A 16,200-nucleotide genomic window follows, 5' to 3' on the forward strand; every position below is an offset into this window, starting at 1 on the left:
AGGAATAGGAACAAACTATTTTTAGAATATTTATGTATTTAAGACTAAAAAAAAATACAAACAACGTGTAAGGAATATATAAAAGTAAGTGTTATAAAGAACACAATATATAACTGTTTAGGCGGATCGATCAGCAAGGGCTCCTCTGAGAATTACCGGCTAGTGACCGATATAAATGGTTTAAAGGTTATACAGAAAAAAAATCGTAAACCAAGTTAAAGTATAGCACTCGTGACTATATTATGCTCAGAAAATTACTTTATTTACACGAACTGTTGTGTTGACAACAAATTCGAAACAATCCTCTAAAACTACCTTAAATATACAGACTATATTTATTTATTAATAGATGAAAAATATACTTAGAAAACTAGACGGATGGAATTTTTTTTATTACTACAGTAAACACAACAAGGGAAGAGTTTTTAGAAAAAGTTTATCAATAAAATGTATTGGTGGGAAAACAAATGTTTATTTTTCAACTTCAATAATTGTATTGTATATATATTTTAAGAGGACGCTACACATTCATTGTGATTATCTTACAAGTGCGTAACATTACAAAATTTACTCTCAGAAAATCACATTTAGTTTCATTAGTTTAAAGATTAGATTGAATCGACAATTGATTCATGAAAATTAATGGCAAGGACATTATCTATATTTGCATGTGGGTTTTTCATATTAGTTCAATTATTTCAGAAAGTTTTGCGTGAATAATATACCGTAAATTCTCATAACTCACTTAAAAACTGAATATCATAAATAAAAGACACATAAAAACACAGATAATGTTCTAACCATTAAGTTTCATAATAAGTCGATTCACTCTAATTTTTAAACCAACGAAGCTAAACGTGATCTGATGAGTGTAAATTTGCTGTGTTACGCATTTGTAAGACAGAGACAACAAACGTCTGTGTAGCGTTTATTAATAAAACAAGGAATTATTGTAAGAACGTGTATTATGAAGAATTTAATAGTATATTGTGTGGCAAGGGCGGTAAGTGAGCTAATTGGGTCGTGGGCGAGGGCGAGGGTCGCAATTTCGCCCAAGACTAAATTGCCTTCCCCCACGAGTCACACAAACTTTTTTTTGTAACGCCTCTGCGTTTATTGCTCACGGCAAAGGTATTGCAGGGATCTATGCGACAACCAGACTATTCTACGAAAACAATATTTCGTGAATGAAACGATTTGGTTTTATTTATTTTAAGCGGCATGCGTGGAGGTCATAATATGAATATAAGATGTAAGGCATGTAACCAAAAGTTTATGTTGAATAAGGTCCGTGGTATAGATTTCAGTGTCTGGTTGTGCAGGCGTTACGCGTGATATGCACGCCCGGCACTTTTTGGGATTTCCACTATACCGCTCGGCACTATGGGGATTCCAGGAAAAAGGTCACTGTACAACGCTTCAACCATCTGCAACGAAAACTAAACTTTTTGTGCAGGCATGACGAAAAATAAATTTAAATAAAATAGCAATACTTAAAAAATTAAAAATTATATTAAAAAAAAAATGTAATTAGGAACTATAATATATCTGACTAAAAATAAGTAATAAATAAACCATACCACTATTGTTACAATCTAGATTGGGCTATTCTATAAGGTTCAGGCAATGTATAATTTTTTCTAAATTTGCTAGCGAAATCTGGCACTGCCTTAATACCCAGGAAAATTACACATTGCCGATAGTTTACTTTTAATTCAACATATAAAATATTCCTGTATTTTTTTTAATTACTTATTTATTTTGTATAATATGTTAATACAATATACAAAATATATATATATATATATATATAAATGTGTTCGTAAAGTTAAGTATAATTTTAACTATTATTTATTATAATAATGATATAGGGTAAATATTATTTTGGGCTAAATTATGGTTGAATATTTACTCAAAATATTTTCCAATATCGATAGCCCACAAGACGAGCTGTTTGAGCCTCATTACATTTCTGATTAGTGTCTGTCTTTTGAACTTGATTTCTTGCTGCATATATTTTTCCTCTTTTGGATTTAATGTCCTGATAAACGCTCGTATCTAAACTTAACCAACAATAGAATTAAATTAAGCCACATTAGGAACGTAATTACATGAATTTAGCAAAGATACCGGGTTCCAGATGAGCCGCATTTCCAATAAGATTTTCGGGTCGTTTCCTTTAGCCCGTCCTGATAACTTTTTATCCTTGAGAGAATACCATTTTTGGACACCATTGTTAATAGAAAGCAACGGTATGGCTAATTTTCCCAGAAACTCAACTTTGTAATCAGGATCTTCATCAAAAACTGTCACTTCGAGAACAGAGTTGATATCTTTAACGTTGCTGAAACAAACAGTTAAAACCCTTAAGCCAAAATTTATTTTTTTCAATTACAAGGATATACTCAAAAGTTTTGAAGGTTTGATTTTAATTTCTGGTGGGGGCATTGAAAAAAATATGATATAAATAAAAGTGTTTATTACATTTTCTATTTATTAGATTGTATTAAAAACTACTAAAAATTTTTTTTTTTTTTTTTATCATTTGAGCCCGGCAAGTTTGTTTGTTTGTAGGGGATACTGTTAGTTGGTAGGTTTTATTTGACTAAAAATTTGATGAAAAATGCCACTTTATTATTTTTACATTCAATAAAAAATTGCAATATATTTTATATTTTTTACTTTTTTACTGCAATTATATAAACAAATTGAATTTTTTATATCAAAAAAATTTAAAATCTTAAAACTGCTATCCTATAAAATTTAATGTTTGGGACATACAACTTTTGGCCTCTTAGCCATCGATAAGTACTTAGATTTTTGCATTATTTAATTTACAAATCATTGTCAAATTTTTGCATTTTTAATAGTAATACCTAATAACTGTATTAGTATGACCATTAATCACTTCAATCAGTGAAGATTTCAGGAGAACTAAACATTTGAAAACGTTTTTTGACTTCATCAAAATGGTAGTTTTTAATGACAACGAAGCATATATTTTATTTGTATTTTTCTGAGCATGGATAATTTTAATTTTTTATAATTTTTTCTGTCATATTTTAAAATATGTTTATACATTTAAAGATTCAAAAATGACACATTCGTTGTTTTTCTACTTGGGATGGAGATTAGAGTCCTAGTTGACGACATACATTGTTAAGTGTCATTGAGTGATTTATATTAGTTTCATGGAGTTACATACTAAATATAAAAAATTCCGATTGTATGTTGTATTTTTCATCTCTATTTTTTAGTTAAATGCCATTTTTCTACATTATTTATTTTCACAGACAATGAATAATACATTAAAAAAAAGCAATTTGCCTGACAATTTAGTGAGTGATCGCAGTACCTACATACCTACCTACCAATGTTTGTTTATATGACACATTTGAGTAAGTAGTCTTATTTATTATTTGTACATGTGTACATAATGATTCATTATTTTACACGTATGCATTGAATATGATCTATTTAGTTGCAAGTACTTAGATTTTACATATTTTAACTAACAAAAACAATTCATATGGTGTAATGTAATTTAAAAGTAAGTAAATTAACTTACTATATAAACTGCAGATTATTACTTTACTTTGCTTTAACCTAATTAAAATTGTTTATTTATACTTTTATACTTTTTACTCGGTCAGAAGTCTTTTTAAATATTTTTAATTTAAAAACAAAATATTTTATTTCATGACATTTTTTCTTTTATTGGAACTAGGTACTGCTTTTATAAAAGTAGCAATTATTTAAATAGAAAAAAAATTCCATATTTTTTTATTTTATTGAAATGTATTTAGCATTTAGTATTTACTGTGGCTGAAATGCGATATATTTTATACTATGAAATTTTCTAAGTATTTATATATAACTAGCATATTATTTAACTTATTTTTTTTTTATTATGGATGTATTTATTGCTGTCTCAAAATAGTATTACTTGGAGAGAAAGCTATCCCTGCGGGATCGAGGGGTTGAAATATTTTTTTGCTGAAAACACAAAATAATTTATTCCGTTATCTCTATTCTAAACAATAAGGTTCCTATGTATATATTACAAAATTCATTAAAAAAACTCCACGTAAAATACTATTTTTAGCACTCTTACATTATTGCTTAATTTTATCGTTATACAAAATATTTATAGAATATTTCCGGTATTATTTTATTGATTTAAGAATCCCGAAAAAATGTAATTACTCTACGAACCGTATAAAAACTTAAAACGGTGCTAAATGTAATCTCGTGCTGTATATTATGGAAAAATATATTGTAACTCAATTGGGTATGTTTTTATGAACGGTTTTTTCTTAAATATATTTAACGAATACGGTACTTTATATTTGATATGATAATATGAACTTGTATGTAAGGCTTGTCGCTTGTGCGAGCAGTAGAACAACGCGTACACTGACTATACTTAATCTTGTTTAGCCAAGGGTTGTGATGTAGTTGTTAAACACCCTTGAAGGCGGGACAGTAGAGAAGATTAGAGGAATGAAAGGCATGCAACACGTCTGACTACGATTGATCGTGGAAGCGTAATCATGTGGAGAGCAAGCTATATTGTACATATTATAAATGTATATATTGAGCATCTATATAAATACATATGGGAAGCTTAGAGCTGGAACTGTCTCTGAAGTAACACAATAATTGCTCAAGCATAGTAAATTTGGCTGCAGAACTATTTCACATTTACACTCAGGGGATGATTCGTACTGAAGAGCAATACATTTTTTTCTTGGTTTAAAATTTTTTGTCAGAGGTTTGATAAATTGTATAACCTCGAAATGGTACACACAATAAATTATAATATAACTCAACTGTTTTAAGACAATGTCCTTTATGAATATTTTGTTGTACTGATCGATGAATTCTGTAAGGTAATTTATTCAAACCAATACTTTGGTATTTTGGTATTCAACATATACACAACAATACATGTATTTATATTTTACATCAACCTAAAACTTTAAAACTAAAACTTTAACCATAAGTGGACGTCACCAACGAATAAGGACGTTTCCAAAGTTCTAAGTCTATAATTTCTGGTATTCAGAATTTATAATTTGTTTGTGAATAGAACAAAAATGACAATATCACATGTTTATCAGATAACTAAATAAAGTGATTTTTATAATGTTTCACTTCAATGATTTTTCATGAAGATAAAAAAAATAAAACAAAATATATTACTAAAATAATGTTTTTTAAAATTGAGTTACTATGTTACTATGTAAACAGTATACTATAGGTATGTGTACTATGGGTAAATGGTATTATGATATTAGATTGGCTTTATAAATATATGTGCACACATGATTTTTACTCTTACTAAATAAATAAAATCTTCTAGATATAGTTTAAATATTTATAAAAGCCCTACCATAACCATTAATATCCTACCCATCCCAGCCACACAAAATATTCGTTACATTGGTTTTCATCATTCTATCGACTGACCTGGGGTCATCACATCCATACCAAGCGAATCGCTCTGAACTCGGCTACAACTTCTTCTAACTTCTTAACACATCAATCTAAACAACACAATTCACCCATATAAACTCCTATTAAAACTAATAATATGGTCATATGGTATACAAGTTTGGGGTGCGGCCAAACCAGCGAATATAAAGAAAATTCAAACATTCCAAAATAAATGCCTTCGATAAATAACCAAAGATCCCTTCTATATCTCAGACAATACACTCCAAATGATCTCTTCATCCCAACAGCACACCAAGTAGCCAAAACTCTACACAAACGTTTTCACTCAAATCTATCAAACCACAAGCAATCTTTTAATCTCCAATCTATCTACTCGAAACATCCCAGGTGACACCAGAAGGCGACTGAAACGAAATTGGCGTCGAGACCTCTTGAATGATTAGGGATCATTCTCCACCACCGTGAAGTTCCATTAATAGATGGATTTTTCCCTCAAGACCACAAATCATTAAATACTGACATCACTTATGAAATGACATCACATAACTTATTGTAGATATATAATTACAGATCGTATAATAAATATTGAAATACAAAAAAACAATAATATTTATATGTTGAGTATCTATGTGTGTATTAAAGATAGTTTAGTATTTAATGTTTATTATAACCCATTATCAATAATATCTATAATAATAATAATTAAAATAATAACATTATCAATAGTATGTATATTCATAATATATATAATATATTAACATAATCCAACGACCCGGTAGGGTCGTGCTAAGTATAAAAAGAAAAGAGCGCCTTAAAATACACACATAGGTAAAACACACACTTAACTGCCGGACACCATATATTACAGCAACCACCAAGATTTACGAAATAAATTTCTTGAGAAAGCCTAGCAAATTTGTAATAAAATAATGAAGTTTGAAAATACAATAATTAAATTGGACATTTTACGTAGAAGTGCATGGTGTAGTTTACAAATCATTTTGAACAATATCAACAGAGTTATAGCCAATTTAACTAGAAATTAGTGTAGCGTATTTTCAACAATTTATTAGATAATATTCCCCGCGGCCCGCATTACAATGCACTATCCGACACCTATGGCAACCAATAAACAAAAAACATCATTGTAACACTAATAATCAATATTTTCCCGAAATAATAAGGTATCAAATAAAAATTAGTGAAATCACAACAAAAACACTCCGCCATACACCGTGTGAAAAAACGGCTCTAAAAGTTGTGATATCATTTATGTTAAAATAATCAGCTAAAAAATTGAACATAATTTGATTTTACTATCAATTTTTCCGCTGATTATTTTAACATAAATGATATTTATTGTTCAAAAACTTAGCTACCTTTAAAATAATATTACAACTTTTAGAGCCGTTTTTTTATACTTAGCGTTTTTTTTTACACAGCGTATGACGAAGTGTTTTTGTTGGTATAATTGATGACTTTAATTTATTTACACACAAAAAATCTATAAAGTCTTCCTGTCTTCCTACATTTAATAACAATACGGAAAAATTTGTTATGCATTAAGTGTATGTGAGTTTACGCCCTATGCTACTATAGATTAATAGGTATATTACATTTATTTTGTTTTATTAGAAGGGTTATTGTTAATTCTACAGTGACCTTCTAACGTCAATCGATGTTTGATCAAGTGTATTGACAAAATATTAGGTCAAGCTAACAAATTTGTGATGGAACAGTGAAATTGACAAAGGTACAAGTTGATACAGTAAACCTGAACCGTTTATAGATTCATCATTTTATATAATATCCATATTTGATACATTTAAATAGTATGAGTATTTAAATTAAGGCATATACAATTATTTGAACCAAAATTATGCGAAATATTGAATGATTTAAAAATGACCTATGTTGTCATAAATTATTGCAGTTTTTGTCATGTTTGTTCGCTGTGCTAATCTAAATAATTATGAACTCAACTAGGTACTCAAGTGATAAAATAAATGAATTGGTAACATATTGGATTTATAATTTTTACACTTTAACTATATATAGGTATATAAATATAATCTATATTGAGATAAACAAAAATAGAATCATAACTTATTCCTTTTCATAACTATATAAATTAAAAATTAAATTAAATTAAATTAAAAAACATACTTTTAAGTTTTAATTTGACGAAAAAAAAAATATAATTTAATTAAATTTAAAGATGTAATCTAAAGAGATCAAAGTTATTACTATTTTATAATTTTAATTTTTTTTAATTTGCCTTTACTTAATTATATTTGTATATTATATAATTTTTAGCTTATCTAAATTTAACCAAAAATATAACTATCAGAAACACCAATAACCCTGGTAGTTGAGGCGTATGTATAAATTTAAAAAAAAAAGTTATACATCGTTTTCTTTAATAGTATAAAAATAATAATCGTATTAATCACTTTAATTTTATAGAAAAACAATTAATTTAAAAATTGATTTATTAAATTACATTACAAAATTTTGTTTTGATAAATATTGACGATTTTTAACAGCAGAGCAAATTATAGTATTTAAAATGTATGGTATACCTGGGCTTATATATTAAAAGGTTTTTCTTATCTTTATATTGTTATTTAAATTAGAAATGGATTTAATAAGAGTAGTATTACCTACCCACTTATTAGTTATCATTGTCATAGGTTTGTGTTCATTAATATTAAATACAATAAGTATATTGCTTCCCACTACAGATTTGTATAGCTATTTCAGTTGTGCATTTAGAATTTGTAATATGATCAAAGCAGCTCTCAGAGGAGGACATTGTATTTGCAACACTGGTTGCGATTTTATTTTCGTAACATTATTTTGATTTATATATTTAAGTAGGTAGTTCAAGGAAAAGGTGTAATCAAAATTATTTGAACTCAAATCTAGTTAAAATTCCAATTTTTTTATTCAGACCGTATTTAAAATACACGTCAAAGGTATGCAAATATTTACCATTTTTGACACAATTATGTACAAAAAGAGTTAATGAATAATATAAAATAATGTTTTTTTTACTATAAAATATATAATTAAACTTTGGTACTCGTGTAGTGTACTTCTATTTCGTTGGTGAACTATGGTACCTACCGGAAAATATGACATGTACAGACATTTTCTTAAAAAAGTTATACATTTTTATTTTATTTTATTACGGGAAAGTACTTATGACTCGAGTCATGAATATAAGCAACATAAATGCCTATAACAGTCATACAATAATATAATATAATACCCAATATTACCCAATGTGATAACATTATTGGTAATAATATCCACCAAGACAACAATAACTTACTATTTATATTATGGTAAGTTTTAGATTTATACATTTTAATTAATTAGTAGTTGGAAATGTGGAATGCCTACACCGTTGTTGGTAGATACATGGTACAGCTTTTTAGTCGGTCTCATATACTACAAGAGTGCCAAAACTTTTATTTTATCAATTTGTATGTACGAATACATTCAATATAGATTTGTTTTTAAATTGCTTTTGGTATTGGAAATGAAACAAAAATAATTTTAAAAATAATTTTGATAATTATTTATAATAAAGAATTAAATTAGCTAAAATTAATCCAATTAATTTATGCGAACAGATAAAGAAAAACGTCAGTTGCGGAAAAATAGCGTTTTGTATATTTTATTTATGCAAAATATCGTATATAATAATTTATAGTTTGTATGCAATAATGTTGCTTCTTTCTTCATAAACCAAGTCAAGTGGTAATTCATTGTTAACAGTTTGTGTTTTAAATAAAACGTAAATAATGGTAATATTACACATTAAATAATAAATTTTGGAGGGATCAATTTACGTTTAAGTATATATAATATATCATGTTGGTTATTAAGTAATAATATAAATGTTTGTTATTATTTTATATATTTGCTTACACAAATCGAGTTTTGTTTTTGATGTATATGAAATATAATATAAATCAATTACAAAAGTAATGAAAATGAAAAAGTACTGATAATTTTCTATTAATCACTTTTCATTAGGTTTATATTGCCCTTGTCCGATTACTCTAACAACAAATGCAATTTAAATATATAATATACAATACTTATTATTCGTTGAACAATTAATTATTATATTAAACCGAAACATAATTTAATAATATTAGTTATTACTATAACAATGGTAGGTTACTCGTGTAAAGGTACTATACGTTTTCGTGTTATAGGCACATCATAGTTCTGCATTTGCTTAAATTACGCAATAAAGTCAATTTTCTGTGGTTTGTCGATGCAGACAAATTAAATATATCAATATTAATACACAATGCTAATTAATTATTATTCATTGACAACTTTTCATTTATTATCGTATACGTCACCGGTCAACGTTAATTTATACTTATATATTACATATACACAAGCTATTTACATGAAAAAAATGTTAAATGTCAAAACAACCCTCTATTATGTTGAGTAGGATTAATATAAAAATAAATACCGAGTATAATACCACATCTCCGCTATTATACTGCATTGGCAATGCGATAAATAGAGGTACCTATAGACATTTAAAAAAATAAAAACGGGCATTTTCTGTTACATAATATGAGTTTATTTTAGTTTGTAGACTCTGTGGATCAGGCTTAAATACACCAAGGACGCCGTGAGTGTCGTGTACTCGTGTACTTGTGTATTCGTAATGTGTTACAATTACGTATTCTGAATATTGTTCGTATCCCCAAAAAGGTAGGTAGTAGGTACATAATTAAGCAGATAATATTGAATTATTATGTAATGAGTCCGGAACTTCGGACACAATTTACCGCCACCGTGGCGGCACCGAGCCGAGACAAAAGAATTTTACCGCTACCGCTGCAGTGTGTGGTAACCTTTATGAGGGAGCTGATGTGATAGCGATTATAATATTATAGGCCTGTTGTAGTCGTTATCGACATATTAGAGAGGTTAATTGACGCAAATAGGGAGGGGGCTCGGGGGACTTAGTTCCCCCATATTTCTGCCAAGTCCCCCTCAGTTCAAAAATCAGTAAATGGTACTGAGCATGTATAATTTTTAGAAAATATTATAGGAGGGGTTTTAGTCCCCCTCCCAAAATAATTTGGCTATTGGCGTCCATAGAGAGGTTTCCCATACTACCAGAGCAATCGAATAATGTCTAAAAAAGAACAGTCAAATAGCTCAAAAAACCAAAGCATCCGTGGGGCGTGAGGGGGTGAGGCTGCACAGTCACCGAGTCACTCGGCCAGTACGATGTATTATCGGCTATCGTTAATCTATATTATATTTAACTAGCTGAATATCCCAACTTCGCTCGTGTGCAGTTTTTTTTGTGCAAATCCTATATTATAGTGTATACGCTATACATATATAACCGTATCTCTGTTTGAATGTATCTCAGTTTCAGTGTGTCTCGCAGTTCACGGACAAATCGGCGTCTGTGTATTACACCTAGTTTGTTTTTAATTCTACTTAGATGGGCAACCGCGGATTGGAGTTAGCACTTAATATATATTTTTATCTGAGATTTTCGTCAAATTCAATTAAGTATAGTTATTGATTAATATAAGCTACACACATACATGCATACAATGTTTGTACAATGTACATACATACAATGCATTTGGTTTTAAGTTATAGTTTCATCACTCGAAGCCATAAGCGTGACATTTTGATGCACGCTTGTACCTGATCTGCCCTAGTAATCAATGGCAATCATTTATAAACAAAAAAAATTTCAATTTCGTGAATCTCAAGCTCCCTGTTTGATCATCTATTTAAAATTCAAATATAGGAAAATCATTTTTTATGCACATACATATATAATATATATATATATATATATATATATATATATATTATGTCATTATAGGAACCATTATTACAAATTTCAGGTTCGTACGTTTTGTAGTTTTTGACGTATAGCGATGAGTGAGTGAGTGAGTGGTATTTGGATTTTATATAATTATATAGATTATAATAAAACATGTCCTGGCTGACTGACTGATCAATATCGGGTATAGACTAGTGGTTCCCAAACTATTGTTTCATCGCGCACATTATTATTAGTTATTTTGAGTCACGGCACATTTTGAATAAACATTGCCTATTTGCCAAAAATAAGTAGGTACTTAAAGGTATAACCTTTATATTATCTAGTAACATTTTTAATTACATTTTACATTTTTCTTTCGATATTGAACAATAACGTTCAAACATATCAAACATAAGTGTTAAAGTACCTAATTAAAATAAAAAGTTTAAGTTTTCACGGCACAGCTTTAAAATGTCATGGCATGTCTTTTGGGAAATACTGGTCTGAACTATAATAATATATACAGCCTTGGAATTTCAACAATACCTTCATGGCTTCATACCACGATGTAGGGGTGTACTAAGAAAGGATTGTTGAAATTTCACATTTTCGAGATGAGCTCACACAGGGATTTTGTTTTAGCAAACGGAAATAGAATATTTTTTTATTTATATAGTATAATATATAATAAGGTTGCCATTGGTTACAGCAATAAAAGAGACTTTTCTATTATAATCTATATAATTTATAAAAACTAATGTTTTGTTGCTTATATACTCAAAAACTACTTGATTGATTTTACCTTAGAACAGGAAAGTTTAGATAGTAGTTTCAACCACGTTCGAACTTTTACTAAGTGCTATATCCTACCTACCATAGGTGGATTGCCCATTTCGGTCGAATTAGTTCACAAAGCAAAAGGTCACAGACTCCGATTTGTCCATAAGCCACTGGTTCCTATAATAGTTAAAACCTAAAAACTAAAATGTTATTTTAAGGAGGTGCTCAGTGTTCACACAATGAATTCACGATTTACGAAGGAAATTGAGAAATGTCTTTTGTCTATAAACGGTTGCCATTGGTTACAGATTAAAACTGTGTTTGAAGATATCAGTATAAATTAGTGTTTTTTCGTATTATATAAGTGGCTGCCATTGGTAAAATAAGCTATTGGACTCGGGCTGCAGATGAGGTAAAAGCATGCATCGAAATCATCGCGTTTACGGTCTCGGATAAAGAAATTATAACTCATGAGAAACTAGCGAAACCTGCAGAGTTTATATTTTATAAAATGTGACTGTTCGGCAGGATTCCGCATAATGTTCGTTTTGTCCCCAGCTTTGTCACGGACGTGAGAAAAAGAAAAAACCTACTAATCATTACTGTACGCCACGGGGGTGGATTGTCCGTCTCGGTGTTCTTCATCCCCGTGGGCGACGACGAAGGGTAATACCTACTGCAGCTATATCATCATCATATAATATTTAATCGTATAATATGTACTCACAAAGTGAATATCTTGTCCCACGTGGGCGCCAGCGTTTTGTATTCCGTGTGCGTCTGCAGCCGGGCGTTGACCAGCTCGAGCACGCAAAAGGGGTCGGACTTGCCGCACAGGTCGGCGGACGTCAGCCCGTGGGCCTTGTACACGCGGACCGTGAGCACGCCGACGTCGAGCAGGTCGCAAAACGTCCGGCCGACCGCGTACTTCTGCCGGACGTGTTCCTGTTCCGTGATCTCGCGTTCGTAGTTGGACAGGTCCGACACCATGGCGATCGTCGACGTGCCGCTGATGGTCAGCAACAGGTACAGTACACCACCGACACCTGCGCCGGAAGCGTCTCGATGCTGATGATGATCGCCGCCGCAATCGTCACCGCCGCCGCCGACGTTGAGTTTGTATTTGATTTTGTGCGTTTTTTCCCGTTCCAATTTACTCAGGTCCACGACAGTGCTATAAACAGAAACATTATTGATATAGGTAGGTGTAGCCAGTGATGGAGGTGCCGCGGCTACTTCAATAAATAGGTAGTCTGAACAGTTGATTTCGTTTTTTTCGAATAGGATTAGGAGGTCCTCGCGAGAAGGATTTTATTTCGGTTTTATTTCTTATATTATATCTGTTATAAAGGTAATAGGTATGTATACCCTATTGTTTATAAGCGAGTATTATACCTGATATTCTATATTTTAATATGTCGCGTATAGTGTATTTAGAATTTATTTACATAACAAACTTCCAAATAAATAATGGAAGAATAATGAATAAATACATATAATTAACTATTGAGAAATCTTTACGATTATTGCTTGAGTGAAGAATTTATTAATGTTGTACAATGAGGTTTTTTTTTTGTTGTATATGTTTTATGTTACTTTTAGTTTACGTTTTTTTAGCAGTAAAAAAACATCCCTTAGAGTCTTAAGTACACTATAGATACTTGTTATACTTTGATACACTTTAAATCTCATTTTTGATTTTATCAGTGCAGGGTTTCTCAAGCGTAAGGAAAAACTTAAGAAAAGTGTTAAAAAATGACGATATTTAGCACGCATGGTTTTAACGAGCTTCGCCACATTAGCTTTTTATGTGCGATAATGTATCAATGCTTTTAAAGTTAACATAATAACATACCCGACCGACTTTTGTATTAGCACTTTTTTTAATAATTTAATTGAATGTGAATTTTGACTTTTGGATATAAATATTAGAATATTTAATACATAGTTGTACTTTTAATATATAGTTGTACTTTTAATATTATGTCCATTCCTAGAGTTAATATTACATTCAAGCATTAATTATTTTTTATGAGCAGTCTATAAGACATTAATGCAGTATACCGTGCTCGGTTCAAAATCGTTTTTTTTTTCAAATACGATGATTTGTCGTAACATTAGTAATAGGCACTTACAAAATATATTTCCTAGTTTCCCAAATTCCCGGTTTAAATATCTCACTCAGTAGGTTCGCTATCTACTGTTGGCCCCACAAAATTATTTACTCGATATCATACTCCATTACTCCAATATGATACTTCACTACAATTATATTAAATTTACTAGGTGCATTCTTCGATTCATTTCGATATACTACAATGTTAATTTTATGGACTTGTATGTTTATCGATTCCTATCCATTTATTATGCTCGCGTAAATTAATATTTAATCATATACGGACAATGTGTTTTGGATTATTCAAAACGCGATGGATGTGTTTAGTAAACTAACTACCATATTATAACTAGGTACAACAGTTATTTTCATGTTAGCTAAAATTAAATATAAACAATTCATTTCGACTGATCGTTTATGTTATAACTTATAAGTCATATTATGAGTTGGTTCCTGGACCTTCGTTAAAAATAAAACTATAATATTTACTAAGAAAGCATACCTGTTATACTAATAGAACTTACTACTTACATCAAAATAATTTTTATTATAATGCAAAAAATTATTTTATAATTTAAAATTCTTAAGTGGTGTTGTGAAACATTAGCATATGTGACATGCGTACGAAAGTGTGTATTTAAACATTTTATAATTCGGTGAAAACATTTTACGTATTTTTAAGTTTCTATACAGCGTCAATAAATATAAAGTTACAAGTCAAGTAATTTATTAGTACGTAAGTAACATTTTAATGGCCTGTGGCTGTTGGCTGTTATATAATATATTCTAAATATATGGTCGATAAACACGAAATGCATAGAAAGCTTCTAGTATGTAATTAGGTACCAAAGTTATAGGTTACTTTTCAAAGAAAATGTATTTACTTAAATAATCCATCCTTAAATATCGTTTATAATATTATAATATTATCCTATAATGTGACCATAAATTACATTTAATTCTTCCTTAAATAATTTAATGATTTTCCATTAGTATCATATTAATTAAAATAAATTACAATAATTATATAATGGTTATTATTTTAAATATTACTTTAATTGCAATTATCATTTTTTAGATTCTTAGCGAAGCGATGAATGCAATTTACAATAAATTCATTGTTTTTAACAGTTATCGACTATAGTCAATAGTTTTTTAAGATGAATATCAATTTATAGTTAATCATATGAATCTGTTTGACGTGTTTTGAGCTTTAATATGTTTATTTTATTGGGAAGTATAAAGTTTACTTAGTAGTTAGTACACACATCATCCATAATCGAAAATTCATTAGTAAAATATAGCTATATGTATTATTAATATATTATACACTATTATATATTAACAGGATTTAGGATTATAGTTAACTAGTTAAGTGCCAAGTTGAAATGAAGCAAGTAAGTATGACATATACGCGTAAGAAATATCTAAATATCGTATTCATCCCATGTAAATCACAAATTATATATAACCATAATCTCTGTATAAAGAAAACCAATAGGCTTTCAAATTTAATGGATTAACCATGTATTTCAGACAAACTCTCTTTTTGAAACATATGAAAGAGGTTAAAAATTAAAATGAATACCTATATACATATTATACTAACAGTATGTACAAGTGCATTACTAAATAATGACAATTATATAGTGTTTATTATTTCTCCCTCGTAAAATATTAATCTTTTAAAGTTGTGTGCTTTGGGATGAAGAATAAATCTCGGACTAACGAAAATCTGGTAAAATGCCTGAGGGGAAAATATTATGTTGACGAAAAAAATCCCTACCTCTACTCGTGTTTTCTGACGAATTGCTACTTTTAATTGACATACCAATTTCATAACTGACAAGACTATACAACCAAATTAGTTCTTATTTTAAATTATGACAGTGATATAATAAAACCAGAAAAATCGTTGAAAATTCGAAAAACCCAGGTGCGTATTTCGCCAACTTTGATTTGTCTATTTATTAATTTTATACAGTTGTTTATAAAAAAATATAAA

At 29.3% G+C, this 16,200-nt stretch overlaps 1 protein-coding gene across 6 annotated transcripts in view; it reads right to left on the reverse strand.

Annotated features, from left to right (window-relative positions):
• The window catches only part of LOC132943441 (multiple C2 and transmembrane domain-containing protein), a 76,268-nt gene that overhangs the window by 3,135 nt on the left and 56,933 nt on the right, over window positions 1-16,200 (reverse strand). For all 6 annotated transcript variants that reach the window (XM_061012444.1, XM_061012445.1, XM_061012442.1 and 3 more), the window contains 3 exons: window positions 12,807-13,253; window positions 2,131-2,344; window positions 1,913-2,058 (listed from right to left, as the gene is read on the reverse strand). In XM_061012444.1, coding sequence (XP_060868427.1) covers window positions 1,913-2,058; window positions 2,131-2,344; window positions 12,807-13,253 — 807 coding nt within the window. The remainder of the gene's footprint in view (window positions 1-1,912; window positions 2,059-2,130; window positions 2,345-12,806; window positions 13,254-16,200) is intronic.

The sequence above is a fragment of the Metopolophium dirhodum genome, chromosome 4 (assembly GCF_019925205.1).
Source record: "Metopolophium dirhodum isolate CAU chromosome 4, ASM1992520v1, whole genome shotgun sequence".
NCBI classification, from domain to species: domain Eukaryota; kingdom Metazoa; phylum Arthropoda; class Insecta; order Hemiptera; family Aphididae; genus Metopolophium; species Metopolophium dirhodum.